Here is a 16037-nt window from a genome sequence, read left to right on the forward strand (position 1 = left end):
TTCTGTCAGATATTCATAAGGATAAAAGTTTTAAAAAGAGGGGACGACAACTTTCTGTTTTTTGCTCAATTATAAGTTTAACGAATCTTGAGCACAAATTGTTTCAATAATAACCACCTGGGCTCGGAAGCACTCGCAACTCTAATTGCAAGAGGGAGTGGCGAAGTTTGGAGATCGTCGAGCTAATGAGAACATTATTAGGTTCGAGTTGGCTCTGCCAAAGGTTAAGGTGTTTACTGCCTTGCTAACAAAGTAAAAGAAATATCTCAGGGGAGTAGATTCGTCCTTGGCTTTTTAGGGCCTGAAGGACTGTGATGTGAAACAGTAAGTAGTTCTGCAAAATGCATTTCTCCGCCAACAATATAGAATTCAAATCTTTTTTTTTTAATATGACTTTACTCCTCATTTATCTCTGCGTGTTTGTAGAAGCTCAAAAAGGAAAATTCGTATTTCGTAACAAAAAAAATCATGAGTGATATCAATTTACGAAAAATTTTATACTCAAACAAATTAAAGGTGAGTTGACAACGGTTTAAATCTACAAATCAGAACAGGCTCCAATGGGAGAACTATACAATACCAACTTTATTCCATGAATAATTAAGGGATAAAACAGAAATATTTCCAAACTTCTTTATATAATTAGTTATTTCGTTTCCAAAACATGGATAAAAAATGGCTTGTTATAGCGAGTTGTAATAGTAACCCCGACGTATTACTTGTGTATTAACACTGTGCTTATACTATAAGCATCGATCCTATTATCTTCTAATTAAAGACTTTATAATTTGAAAAAAAAAAAGTTTAAGGTGAGGTATCCAAACGAATACCATGGTCTGTGGGGGAAGGAGCGGGGCCGGAGGTAAGAATCGCCAGTGTGTCTGGGTGTTTGTTTATCATGCTAATAAGTATTGTATGAAATAGTTACAATAAGACAACCATTAAATAATCTAGATAAGCATTGTATTAATTACCAAGTTTCTCTAAGTAGTCTACTGGTTCCTTAAGAGCTTTAGAATTTGTTTACCTCGCTTATAAACATATATTGTTAATATTTTATAGGAAAAAGTGTTAAATAAAATCATCAATCTACCCTCTCTTTTCCCTGGAAAGAAAATATATAAAGAAATGCATGAGTTTTCCTTGATCATAGAGCTTTGAATATCAAATAAAATAGTAAAGAGGATGAGTGCTATTCTAGATGATTGGTGGGTATTAAGAATGGAACAGGTTCTTGAGTATCCGACCACGAAGTCCGTTCGGTAGGATAAATTATGACAGCATTTATGAGGCATTCTTGGAACAGTTTAAATCCAAATAAAAGGGCCGCACCGTTGCTCAGGGGTTAGGCACAAGTCTAACGTTCTGAGGTCTGCCCCCGTGTTGGTTCGAATCTGGCCTTGGGGCGTTGACTTTTTCATTAAGTGGCGGTCCCACAAAATGAAAAACTTGTCCTCCAACCATAGTTAGAATAGGTTGTTCACCTGTTGATAACCAGGCAAACATCACCTTCGACGTGGATTGCCTTAAAAAAAATCAAATGATGATATTGATGTTTATATTTCTTGCTTTCAAGAAATATAGACATCATCATCTTAATATTCTACACTTAATATTTTGAATCACAGAATAACAAATTAATGCAAAACATTTAATACAAGAGAGTTTTAACGTTCAGGAATCTCTTCTGAGAAAGATTTTCTGAAGAAAATATTGGGAGGTTGAGGTGGAAAGAGGAGAGCTGGAAAGGCTTATCTACACCGAGGTGAGAGTTGAACTGAAGGCAACTCTGAAGAAAATGGCTTTGACGTGAAAACTCAGTAGACCGGAAAGTGTAGGGAGGAGTAATTGGAAAGAAATCCACTCAGTGGAAACCTCAAATATCATAATTTATACAATAACCGTAATATTGCAATGTATAAGGTTTATTCAAAACACTTTAATGTTATTTTTAATATATATTATGCGTTTTATATTTATCCCTGCGGTAACTCTCGCTATACATATATTTCCTTGTTATTTTTAAATTATTCGAAATAAAAGCAATATCATGCTCATTCATAAAAATAATGTAATATTGTCAAGAAAGTATATACAATATATACACTTATTGGAGTATCTGGAAATATTGGAGGATCACTCCCAATTTCGACATCTCGTTTATACAAAAATAGGAAATAAGGAAGACATTCCTAAAAAGATACAACCAAGATCGTATCAACAATATACTTACAGAAAATATGTAAACATTGTTGCTGAGTTGTATATATTTTATTTATAATCAATGTATTAATTCTTTATTTGTTCGCTGCTGATAATTTATGTTTAATTACTTAATTGACTTTTTTATTTGCTTTTTCTTGTTTGTTGTGTAGGATTTTTTTTTTTTAGTATTCCTACTATTTAAAACTATGAATATGCAATAAAAAAGGATATCAAAACACCACACTGTGTCATATATATATTGCATCTTAAAACAAATTATCGAAGAATTATAGCTTTGTAGCAAACTATTAATAGAAATAAATAATAACATTCTATATTACAAATACATTTATAATGTATTTGTAATATAGAATGTTATTATCTTTATTTTAAATAAAAATAATAACATTCTATATTTAAAAAAAAAAAAACTTATATTTTAAAATTTGAATAATGGCTTAAGTAATGTTTTTTAAAACTAATATTTTAAACTAAAATTTAGATTTATAATGAATTTTTGGATTATTTTTCTTCTTTTCATTAAAGTTTACAGTATTTTTTCGGCCCCTGCTGAAAACACTGAATTATATGTTTGTAATAAAAGGTTTGAAGAATTGGTGGTATTGATTTGTGATCCGAGGTACACAAACTCCTCAACACCTTCGAAAGAGTGATGACCAATTTGGACAAAATCTTCGTTAAAACCACTTTGTTGATCAGCAATCATAGTGTTTCTGAAACTGAATTGTAGTTAGACCAGGTAATAAGACCAGGAAAAGATGACTTATAATAATAAGTTATATTCAGAGTGCAGGTATTATTAATTTTAATACAAAAACTCTCCCCTTGTTAATACACTGGATTAAGGAGCAGAATATCCCATTATCTTGAGCTTCTGTGTTTCATTTCGTGTCCCATTTTCTTTTCTTCTTTTTTTTATGTTTTACTATCGGCTAAACATATAATGTCAGCTTGTTAGTATTTGTGCATAGGTTGTAATAAAATCTATGTACAATAGGTTCTTTATAGTTTATGCTTTATAAGATAATCTGAGCCAGACCAAAGGGAAGGAATTCGGCGAAACCTAATCAAATTGATTCTGAACCTTAACTATTTTTCAAAATTTCAGCTAATTCGAACGAGTTTTTTTCGAAATATAATTGTGCTGAATAAGATATGTTTATTCAATAGTAAGCTAAAGTAGACGATGAAATCTGATCAAACTGATATGAGACTTACTAGGTATGTACTAGCACAATCCTAGGAAATTTCATCAAAATCAGCTTAATGGTTCGATCAATTATTCCAAACTTAAATTTAAATTTAACGAAAGACAGGCACGGAACCAAATTTTTTTCTTGATTTCTAAAACGTAAAAAGCAAGAATGCGTTTTTGACATTGAGACCCTAGATATTTTTCATTTCCTCCATGAAAAGAAGGTTCCCTGCCTGAGATAACAACAGTCCTAGCAATGAAATATCTATTTCTATGTCTATTCCCGTTATCTTGTAAGATAAGTTCTGTAACGTTGAGCTTTGCAACTTGTAAACATAGTTTTTATTCATATTATCTTGTAAGATAAGCTCTGTAACTTTGAGCATTACAACTTGTAAAAATAGTTCTCTTTGATTTTTGATATAAATACTTTATCGGGGTATAATAAATTCTGGTACCTAACCTTTCTTATATATCTATTTAGCCATTAGTACTGCAGAACTCTTTTTATCCTAACCCTTTAGAAAGTAAAATTTATGGCATCTTGCCTTTTACACTAGCTGATAAAAGGGAAAATGTTATATTTATATTTTGTTATCATACCTGATGATAAGAAAAAGTTTACTGAAATAATCTAAACTTTATTCAACAAAAAAAAATGAGGATATTTCGGACGTCAACCTTATACCTGGTCAACCCGCATTACTATTTTCAACTTAGTCAACTATTTTAAAATCATGTTTACTACATAAATCTTAATTTATTACTAATATGCATCGGTATGAATCAGAAGATTTTGAGAAAACCAAATTATTTATTAATATTTTTATGGTTTTAAAAAATAGGTTTTTTTTCAATAAGTAATATTTTTTGCGTTTATCTTAAGTTACATACTTATTAGGTAGCTCAGTGGTAGGGCACTGTGCTACTAACATCAAAGACCCGGGTTCTAATAATATAACTAGTTTGTGTTTCACATTAGCCGTTTGTCAGCACTGTGGTTTCGGGAACCCTCCAGGGTCCACTCATTCTCATGAAGTGGTTACCATTAATTGGATAAAACCTGGCGGTCGAGCATGATTCTGACCAAATCACCTCCTTGCACAACCATTGGTCTAGTTACAGTATTTCCTTACAAAGTACGGCACTCCTGACCCTTCATTGGTTGCAGCAGTACAGATTTTTTAAAATTTTTAATATGCATATCTTTCTATTCTAAAGTATTTCGATTGTCGTCATTATTTAAAAAATTTATTTAGTATTGTAAATTTTTGTTTACGTTATCTTGTGATTGATATTACTTTGAGTTCAGAAAGTTAACAAAATTTTCACTTTTACCTAAGTGTATATACTAAATATTGGCCAACAGTATTAGACAAACTAGTCCAAGAGGTCTAAACAAAAAAAAACCGGAAATTATTTCAGCCCAACTTTTGATTAATTTATCGAAAACTATATGTAATTAATTATTGTTATTATTATTATGGCACTACACTGCCTGCAAGAACCCGGACCTCCTCCACAACAGCCAACCAGTCTACACGGTCTCCTGCTTTCTCCTTCCATCTGCCAACCTTCAAGAGCTTCAAATCCTCCTCCACATCGTCCAGCCATCTGATCCGGGGACGTCCTCTTTTCCGCTTTCCATCTGGTTTGCTATAAACCATCTTTTTGGGTATCCTTTCATCGGGCATTCTCTCAACGTGTCCTAACCATCTAAATCTTGCTCTTTTAATTAATGCCACGATGCTGGATTCCCCGTACAGATTTATCAGTCTCTCATTCCTTCTTCTTCTCCAAACTCCATTCTCCGAGACTCCTCCCCATATCCTTCTCAATACCTTTCTCTCCCATGAGTTGAGCATCTGTTCTGCTTTTCTTGTCAAGGGCCATGTTTCTCCCCCATAGATCACTACTGGCCTTGAAATGGTTTTGTAAATGACCACTTTCATCCTTTTAGAGAGAGCTCTAAAATTCAGTATTTTCTGCAGTGAGAAATAACATTTATTTCCTGCTGCTATCCTGCCTCTATTTCACTCTCTACTTTGTTACCATCTGTAACCAGGCTTCCCAGGTAGTGGTTCACAGAACTGAAACTGTGGTCTCTGAACGTCACTTTACTATTGTCTTCCTTATCCTCTCTTGAGCTATTCATGCACACCGTCTTGTCTTCATTCACCTTAACGACCAATTCATATGCTGCTTCTTCGAATTCCTGGAATGTTCCTTTTAATGCTGTTCGGGTTCTTCCGGCAATGACAAGATCATCTGCATATGCTAAGTGTTGAGACAGTCTAATATATAATCAATACTGATGATTAATCTACCGACCATATTTACTTTCAATATAAAACGTGGGTTTGCTTCAAAACATCAAAAAAATTTAATTCTTCATTACATTACATTAGACATCATTTAATAACAAATTTGCTAATGTATGAGCCCTAACAGAGTTCAATAGTTCTCGAGATATTTTTTTCAAAAGCAATATTTTTTTTTAAATAACAAAATAGGAATATTTTATGAATTTACTTTGGCAAATATAAATAGCTTTACTCAATTTATGAAGTGATTGATATAAATATAAAGGAATTGTTAATGTAACTGTGAATAGTTCATATAAAGGGTAATAAAATTTTATTTTCTTAGATCAATAAAAATAAAAATTATTTAATCCATATTAGAAGATCGTTGATTGACGGTGTGTAAAACACAAAAGTTAGATGGTCCCATAGTCATAAAGATACTACTAATAATTTTTGTTATGATTCAGGTGTTCTGGTTATACCGTTTACTCGGATGCAGAAGGTAATATCATTATTTGCATAATCTTAATGTCTCTTCTACAGTCATGTAGTGTTCGCTATGATATGGATTCCTCTTTCACTGCCAACTTCACGTTGTGTGGCCCGAAGAGACTGGGTTGAAGGTTTCTTCCTACAAGTGTGGTGATCCGTTCCGTGGGGAACCGAGAGGAATTTACCCCGAATGAGAAAATCTGGTAAGATTAAGTATCCTCTTGTATATTAACAATTATTTTTATATGTTGTTCATCCGTAATGCTATTATAGATTATGTTTTTTTAGCGAGAATGAAGTATAACCTGTTGTACAATAATTCCTCAAAAAGAACTACTATCCTCCAATCGTATGTGACTTAGTGGTTAGGATCAATTTCTTTATGAATGGGAGTTGATGAGGATACAGCCACAATCTACTCTACATTACATTCAGGCCAGAGGAACATTTCAAACTACAGAATGAGGACATAGAATGAAGGACATTTAAGGTGGTGAAATGTACTTAGACCGTCATTTATGGTAAATATAACTGCATTTGATTTTTGTACAGAATTGTTTATACATACATTATTATATTAATATACAACTAATAACATTTTTTATGATTCAGGTATTGTGGATCAGCTCGATTTTAGATGACCTTATGACGTCCAGCAGGATACTAAAATTCATACTTACCACTGCACACAAATGAATTTTGTTTTCATCATGGAGAGAAGTTTTTGTTGATGCCCAATTTTTTTTAATATATTACTGATGATTTTTGTTACGTTTCAGGTGTACTTAACACGGACACCTATCGTATGGATTCCACCCTTGTTGAATTGCACAGGGATACTTACGATTGTGAATGGTCATATGGCCGACTCTTAATCAGAAAAATATTGTGCTATACCATCACCTTATAATGTAAGTTGCAATTTTTGATGCAAAACTGAGTTTGGTGCACTAGACCAAGATATTAGTATGACGATATTCCAGTTCCATCTGATTGGAGGGGTGCTTATGGAATAACAAAATGTATTATGTATATATATATATATCAATTCAAAAAGAATATCCGGCCCGGAGGACCAAATGTTAAGACGGGTAGGGGTTCAAAAGGAACATTCACTAGCCCAACCGTGTAAGGTGAAGAAAAGAATTATATAGTCAAATTTTGTTATTGCAGTATTTGAAGTAAAAGACATAAAAAAACTGTAAGACCAAATATTGAACCATATGAACTTTAATAATAAAAAAAGTGAACTTCTAAAAATACAAATTAAAATTATTTTAAATAATTAAAAAACAAAAAAAAATATTATTTTTTGTTTGTGTGACTTTAAGAATAAAAAAGTCTATATGTCACCCCGGGTGATGGGGCCCCTTTTGGAGAAATGTCCTCGGGGAAGAGATGAGCCGCCCGCCGTGACTAGGAGCAAGTATCAGGGTTGGCCAGCCTGCTAGCAACTACTGACTAGATAGAGAGATAAGGGCTGTTGGTATTGTTAATACCTCTGTACCAAATATTAACTAATACCAATGGTTATGACAGATAAATTTATTTATATTTATAAAATGGAAACAATTTTAAACATAAGTTGGTCGCAACAGCGACGTTTCACTCCAATTTGTAGAACCTCATCAGGGCTGTTGAAGGTAATAGCTTTAGAGACTTTCTTTTTTCCATAAATACCTTAATAGCTTTGGCCCCCTCTTTTCTACAGAAATGGTTCTGAACTCCTCTTTAGATACTTTTTCTAGAATTTAACAATAAATAAATTATTATACTTATATACTTATTTAACTATAAATTTAACAATGAAATACAATTATACTAAGAAATATGTTGCAACTATAATAGTTTCATAACTTAAACACTGCATAACCATACATGCTTATTTTAAGAAGGGCACCACTAAGTCCACACCGCTCCCGTGCGCTCTTGCCTTTATCTGTCATGCATTTTCATATTTCAAAGAAGACCATTGTAGACCAGGGCGGAGTTGAACGGTTAAGTGAGCGTCGTGGATTGATTAGTCTTTTTAATATATCTATTAGTAAACATTTAAATTTAAAAAGACTGAAATGGGACTCCTGTCCATACTGAAACCAATTCATGCCAACATATATTCGTTACAAAAAAAAATCTCATTAGGAAATTTCAAATCTCTCAGAAAAACATTGGTTAACATCTTAGAATTATAAATTCTATCGAGTCTAAGCTAAATTCACACATCATACGCGCAACAGATTGATATTGCGTATGATTTAATTGATAAAATTAAAACTGAATAGAATATTATCACTTAAAATAATAATTATTTTTTATAGTATATTGTGAAATGAAGCACAGGTCACCAAATCAATTCTTTAGATTATTTTATTTAATGTATTAACCTGTTTGTAAAAATGTAATAATCAATCTTATAATAAACATAAGTAAACAATGTCGGAATAAATTATTAAAAATAATACTTGATAAAACGATTCATAAATTTCATTTTGAAGGAAGAAATTGAGAATAAAATCACCTTACTTTAACTAATTATTGTTTCATTATTTTAACTAAAAATTGAATGATTCCTTCATCGAATAGAGATCACAGATAAATAAAAAAAATTAAATTATAATAGCGAAATTTCTTTAATTCATCGTTAAGGGGCTAAAATCATGATAATTTCACAGTATATATAACTATATAAAGAACTAATGGCATATACGAAATATAAAAAGAAATTATAATGATAAAATTCCCGTCATCATTATAGAACAAGAGCCCGAGAGGAGATAAAGAGCAACTATATCACCCCGATTTTTAATTACTACGTATAAATAATAATCAAAATTGATGAGTCTAACTAGTATAGGTTTGGAAATACAATATAATGGCTGTTTCAAACCGTTAAAAAATATATAATATTTCTTTTGGAGCTCGATTTTATTATAATTGTCAACTACACTAAAAAACACAATATCATTTAAAATAAAGTATTTAAAGAGCTATTTACATTCTATAGTTCGCAAGATATAGCTTTTTAAAAAGCGACATTTCATTAAAAATGGACTGAAAAATCAGTAGTTAGTAAATTTATTTTGAGAAGTCTATATCTCAATAGCTATTCGACGTACAAATGTCTATTAACACGCATACCAAAGCTAATTTAATGTTCTAGGAAGTAGTTTATTTTGTAAGAGTAGTAGTTTTACCGATAATTCACAAAATAAATTGATTTGTACAATATTTCATGCGCGAAATAGGTATTCACATACGAACATCATAAAAACTACTATGAAATACGTGTAATAAACTACTTTATAGCACATTAAGCTAGCTTTAATTAGAGTGCTGGCAGACATCTACGTCTAATACATCCTGAGATATTGATTTTCAAATTCAAATATCAACATTTTGTGAATTTATTTTGTAAAATATCATAAAACCTACTACCCTTACAAAGATGAACGTCATAAACTACCTTATAGTACATTTAACTAGCTTTAGTTTGAGTGCTTAACATCTATTTGTCTTATTGTTCATGAGATATATTTTTTTATAAGTCAAAATGTTTGTCGGAACAGCTAGAAATCAACATTTTCTGAAGTCATTTTGTTGAATATCATGAAAAGTACTACTCCTATGAAGATAAACGTCATCAATTACTTTACATTACATGAAATCGACTTTAATTTGAGTGTTAATAGACTTTTGTACATCAAATGGTTTTTGAGATATAGACTTCTCAAAATAAATTTACTAACTACTGATTTTTCAGTGCTTTTTTTATGGAATGTTCCTTTTTAAAAAGCCATATTTTGAGGACTATGTAACGTAAATAGCTCTACTAGAGCTCATATTTTAGCAAATTTACTCTACTTTAAATCTTATTAGGTTTTCTAGGGTAGATGATAATTTTAAAGAAATGAACTCCGAAAGAAAAATTAAGTTTTATTTAACGTTTTAAGACAGCCACCATTTTTTATCCCCCCTACTTAGCAGACTCGTCATTCTTGACAAGTAATTATACATAGTTTTCATTAAACTAATCAAAAATTGGTGTGAAATAACTGCCTTTTTCCAGTCCGGCTCTTGTACAATTACTTAAGGAACATTTCCCCTTTCACCTGACAGAGTAAAAGGCAAGGCTGCATAAAGTATTTACTGATAAGGATTAGCACGAGGAGTGAATGGTTCAGCAGTACCGTTGGCTAGGTCAATGTCCAAGGATTAGGTACCAGGGCAGGCCACGTGCTTAAATGAAATGAGGATTTATTGAGAAAATTAATATCCAAGTATTTTTGAAGACGCTAAAAATGAACCTGAATAAATTTTTCAGTAATTTTAGGTTTTTTTTATAATTAGTATAAATTTAAACTGAATCAATATAACTAACCATTTTTTGTTATTCCACATCTAATTAATTAAATCAATTTGTATACTATTACTTCACAAAGCCATTATTATACCACAGTACTAAAATAATGTAGACCAACTGACCCAGCAAACTGGGACTTTTTTTATGGAGAAGTAAAGTTGATCTTCGTTATTCGGAACCCAAAAATATCTTGGATAAGAATTTTCGTAGTAAAGAAAAAATGATAATTATTGCTTAAAATTTTCGCCTCTTCAAAATTACAAAAGTAACAATAACTTCAGCACAACTCCACTAATTTACGCGAAATATAAAAGTGGCTCAGTGCATTCTAAACTTCTCAAAATAGTACAAATCGGATCTTCGTGTACTAATTAGAACCGGAGATATAAAATATAACGTTTGAGAAAATTTTCTCAATTTTAAAATGCTCTTTCTCCCATAAAATATATAAAATCTGGATTGAATTCAGCTGACCAGCAGTTGTAATTACGTTGGATTTAGATAAAATACGGAGGAGTTATGAATTCATTTTGTGTATGCGTTACATCACCACACAAAAAATATCCTCTAAAAGTCGAACCTACAAATTTCTAATTTTTAAACTATTGTATGAGCTCTTTGATTACAAATTCCGCCTTAGATAGGGTTAAGCTTTGGGTTCGATGAATTCTTTTTTAGCTGGGCAGCTTTTCGTTTTTAGCTCTTAAAATACAATTGAATAACAATCTTCACAAAAATTTGGGAATCGGTAATGCCACGTGGTTGCTATACAAAAGCATATGGCATGACTACGTGGGATCACCGATTGCTTCCCACGTGCTTATGCTTTTCTATCTTTCTGACTTGAAGAGAAAACTTCCGGTTCATACTTAGTTGTTTCTTGTTGATCTTTTGATCTATATTTTGTGTAGTGTCTTGATTTTTATATTTTACAAGTAACAATATTTCAACAAGTTCAATGAATGTATTTTATCACTGTTTTAATTTTTATAATCTATATTTCATGCATGGCCGTTCAAAATTTAAATGTAAATTTGTTATTTTTATTCCCTGTCTAAGTGTAAGCAAATTCTAGTAGTTTATAAACTTTCATATATATTTACATCAGTAAACTGTTTTGTTGTATTTATTTCTTATACGTTTGCAAAAGAAAAATTTAAAATTTTGCAACATGAAATATTATTAAATATTCTTTTCTGGAAACCGATTTGGTTGGTCAATTTGTGAACTAAATGCTAATTTGGAAAATTAGGAAGTAAAATTATTTTCAAAGTTAATAATATAAAAAACAGCTATTCGAAAACGATCGAGGATTTATTTTAATACAAATTAGGTTGGTAAGTGAAAGCTGTGAGATACGACACCGCTCCAGATTTTTTAAATAGATTCCTTAAAAGCACACCTTTTAGGCTTTGTTCGTTCTTTGACTAGTACATTTTATTTGTTTAATTAATTGATAATAGAAAATACAAAACTTCATAAATAAATATTATTTTATAGACTATTATTAATAATAATTTATGAAGTCGAAAATTAAAAATTTCAATGTAATTCTGAAGAAGTATTTCAAGATATGAATGCAATTAATTTGAACATTGATTTAAGAAAAATAGGAGGCAGCCGCGTTAAATTAACTATTTAAATTAAATATATTTTCGTTCTTTTATCTACAACAATATTTTATAAAATTAAAATTGTGTATATTATGATTAGTTTCGGGTTTTATAAGTTGAATTTACTTTTTTGTTTCTTAAATCCCAAATATTTTATTTGGGTTTTATTACGTAAATCTGATAACCCCCGTCTTCAGAGGACCCAGCCCAACCGCTTAGAGTGTCTCGTGGCAAAGAAAGTGCAGTAAATATGTGTGTATATATTTCCTCTGTATATATTGTGACTGTTTAACAAATTAAATTAAGAGTTGGAAAAAAAAGTAAATCTTAAAAACATCAAAATATATCACTGTTCTACACAAAACCACAGCCTTTGTCATGAATATTATCCCCACTCCCTAAAAATACCATAGATTTTTCTGATTGGACATGTACAGGTAAAGTAGGGGTAGAAGGGAGAACTAACTTGGGCACGGAAGGAACTAACTGTCACTATTTGCATACTCATACTATCTCTTATACAGTCCTGTAGTAAACTGAAATATGGATTCGTATGAGCTCTTTGATTACAAATTCCGCGTCTGGTGGAATGAAGCTTCTGGCTTGATGGCTTCATACTGCATCTGCAATAATCCCTCCTGTGAGGAAGAAATTTCAACCCAAGGCAACGACTTCATTCCGTATGAGAAAATCTGGTAAGATGGAGTATTCTCCTTATTTTTCAAACATCATTTTTCCATGTAATTTTTTGTTGTTCATCAGATATATTATGCCGCTCTTTTTTTTAGCGTATATGAAATTTACAATATCTACAAGATATTGTTAATGAAAAGCCGCAATCCTGAAATGGCTTGTGACTTGGTAGTAACCCGCTTGGTCGCCCATCATAGAACCAATGCAACCGTGAATGGGGGTTGTGACCATGGTTACTACCATAACCTGTTATACATAGCGGCCAGGCTAGCAGAAAAGTTCCAAATCTGCAATGATTATACTCTTGTAGAACTCATAAGAGCCATATACTCTTGTGAGAGGTCCTTTGATCGACTTTATTCAGGTAAACATAGCAAAAAATAATTTCTGTGCAAAATCATATAATAATGTATTATTTTTAGTATAATAATAACAATTTCTCTTATGATTCAGGTACTTTAAATACACCCTGTTATCGTATGGATTTTGGAACCCGTACGACATCCATCAGGGTTCTGAACTTTCTGCTGGCCGCCGCACAAAGAACAAAAATATCATTTCATTATCGAGGGCAGAAGATGTCGATGGCCAATCTTCCCCTGAGCAACGGCGAGCTACCGATAGTGGAAACGGGGGGAAGGCTGGCGAAGAAAATATTGAGCGACTCCACCTCCTTCGGTAAGTTGGAATTTATAATATGAAAAAGAATTTTATTACATATTATAATTTAAATTTTTCATAGTCTAAACACATCTTTATATATGTTCATTATATTCTTAGTTTTTGTATGTTGGTTAGTTATATATATCTCCTGATGTTTCAGGTAATGAAAGTGACTCAGAAACTGACAATTAGATAGGCATGTTCGACAAGACCAGAAAAAGATGACTTGTACATATTATATTTATGTAATTATATAATATTATATATTTATTCACTTATTTCATTCTAAAATATACTTAATTATAAAATTAATTAATACTTAATTAATTCTTCTTTTTTATCCGCTTTGTGAACCTAGGAAGGTGTTAATGTATTGATTAAGGGAAATTATTGAATGCTTTTATTGACTTTTTCATTCAATATTTTAAAGATAAAAATTATATATAATTTCTTGGAAAGGTTTCTTTTCATTGTTATTTTAATCAGCAATCAAATACTTTCCTTTGTATTAGTTAGTTTTTATTAATTCATCTGTCAACGTTTTATATTTTAAAAAAATATATATTTAATTAAAAAATAGTACACATTAATTTATGACCAATATGAAGAAGTAAGCACACATACTGCGAAATGATCATGATTTTAGTCCCTCAAATATGAATATAAAGAATTTTCATTGTTATAATATTTATTCATTCTGCCTGTGATCTTTATCTGATCAATGAGTTATTTAAATTTTAATTAAAATAATGAAACAATAATAAGATAAACTAATGTGATTTTATTCTCAATTTCTTCCTTAAAAATGGAATCCAATGATTGTTTTATTAAGTATTATATTAAATAACAATTTATTCCAATACATTGTTTGATTTTGTTTATTATAATGTTGATTATTAATTTTTTACAAACAGGTCAATAAATTAAATAAAATTAAGTAAAGACTCGACTTAAAGACATGTGCTCGTTTCACAAAATGCTTTAAAAAATAATCATTATTTTAAATGATAATATCCTACTTAGTTTTAATTTTATATGTAAGCGATAGCAGTCTGTTAGGAATATGATGTGTGAATTTATCTAAGAACTATATAAAATTTATTATTTTATTCTAATATTATTATTCTATTTGGTTAGAAAGAAATGTTCGTTTAATACTTAATAGTACATCACATGAAATGCTATGGGAATATTGTGGAAAATGTAATATTTTATATTTTTCTAATTTTCGGACACAAATTATTTATTCATACAAATTATTTTATGTAATAACATTAAATTTCATTATTTTTAAAAAATAAATATTCTTTAAAATTTACTTGCACAGTATAAGAACTTGTTATTCTGGGCTAATTGACTCTTCACTTTGACCTGTTGATGTGGAAGGGCATCAACTTTATCGTCTTAGGGAATAGAATAAGAAATTTCTAGTCAAGGGAACTTATAAACAGTTAATATATTCAAATATGAAAAATATAAGATTTCTAAAAAGGTGCACTCAATCGCAAAGCTGAAATCTAGACTCTCATTAATTCTTAAAATTTATTTATCAATTTTGTTATTATGTAAATTTCATGATTAACTCAAATAATTAGACATTATTCTTCTTATTTATATGAAGTTTATTTGATAACTTATATTAAGTATCTTTTTTCGACTAATATTAAGTTAATAAAAAACTTTAAAAAATTTGTATTATTAGTATTCCACTGTTACTTTAATTAAGTTAAGTTAATTACTTGTTATTAATTTATGTTCCCATCTAGTGCATGACTTTACAGTTTCTAGTCGTTTCATGGTTCCCTTGACTAGACAGTTCTTGTCCTAATCCCTAGTTGGTTGCGGCGCTTGTCCTTCCACATCAACAGCTCAAAATGAATAGTCATTTAGCCCAGTATAACAACTATCTTTAGTTTTAGTTCAAGTTCTTTTTATTAATTTACTGTGCCAGTAAATTTTCAAAAATATTAGAAAAAAAAATTAAGGTTAATATTATTACTTTAAATGAATAAATTATTTTAATCATATATAATTAGTACATAGTAATATAATTTTATAAGTTATACATAATTATTTATAGGTTATACATATTTATATAATAAAGAAATTAGATAGTTTCAAACAGTCTAATTAAACATATATAGATAATGAACTCATCGGTTGAATTGTTTATATAATTTATACATTTGCTTAGCTAATTTTAGCATCTTCAATATTTATAATGACAATAAACTAATAGTATACGTAAATCTATACTTATAAAAATACTAATGTGCAGAAATATACATTATACATGATCAAGATAAGTCATATATATAGGTAGGTATATTTCAAATTATATGGCCAGAGTCTTAAGTTTTGTTTATTAAAATTTTTGGTTTATTAAATCTCACAATTATTATTATGATTATTAAAACTCACAATTTCATATCTATAACTAACAGCAGTTAAAAAAAAAAACAAAGTTCCTTAGTTTCCAATAGTCCAAG

General features: G+C 30.2%; 1 protein-coding gene across 6 annotated transcripts in view; it reads left to right on the forward strand.

Moving 5' to 3' along the window:
- Positions 1–2679: 2679 nt before the first annotated feature.
- LOC106685132 (uncharacterized) overlaps positions 2680–16037 on the forward strand; it is a 30862-nt gene continuing 17504 nt past the window's right edge. For 3 of the 6 annotated variants that reach the window (XM_067053251.1, XM_067053250.1, XM_067053255.1), the window contains exons 1-7: positions 2680–6422; positions 6508–6740; positions 6832–7130; positions 12630–12887; positions 12981–13249; positions 13339–13563; positions 13709–13793. In XM_067053251.1, the coding sequence (XP_066909352.1) occupies positions 12736–12887; positions 12981–13249; positions 13339–13563; positions 13709–13740 (678 nt within the window). In that variant the 5' untranslated portion in view covers positions 2680–6422; positions 6508–6740; positions 6832–7130; positions 12630–12735 and the 3' untranslated portion in view covers positions 13741–13793. Of the gene's footprint in view, positions 6423–6507; positions 6741–6763; positions 7131–12112; positions 12888–12980; positions 13250–13338; positions 13564–13708; positions 13794–16037 lie in introns of those variants that run through there. The other 3 variants (XM_067053252.1, XM_067053253.1, XM_014427661.2) reach the window with 3 other exon arrangements.

This window comes from Halyomorpha halys, unplaced genomic scaffold (assembly GCF_000696795.3).
Source record: "Halyomorpha halys isolate HHAL.00 unplaced genomic scaffold, Hhal_1.1 Scaffold661.1, whole genome shotgun sequence".
NCBI lineage: Eukaryota > Metazoa > Arthropoda > Insecta > Hemiptera > Pentatomidae > Halyomorpha > Halyomorpha halys.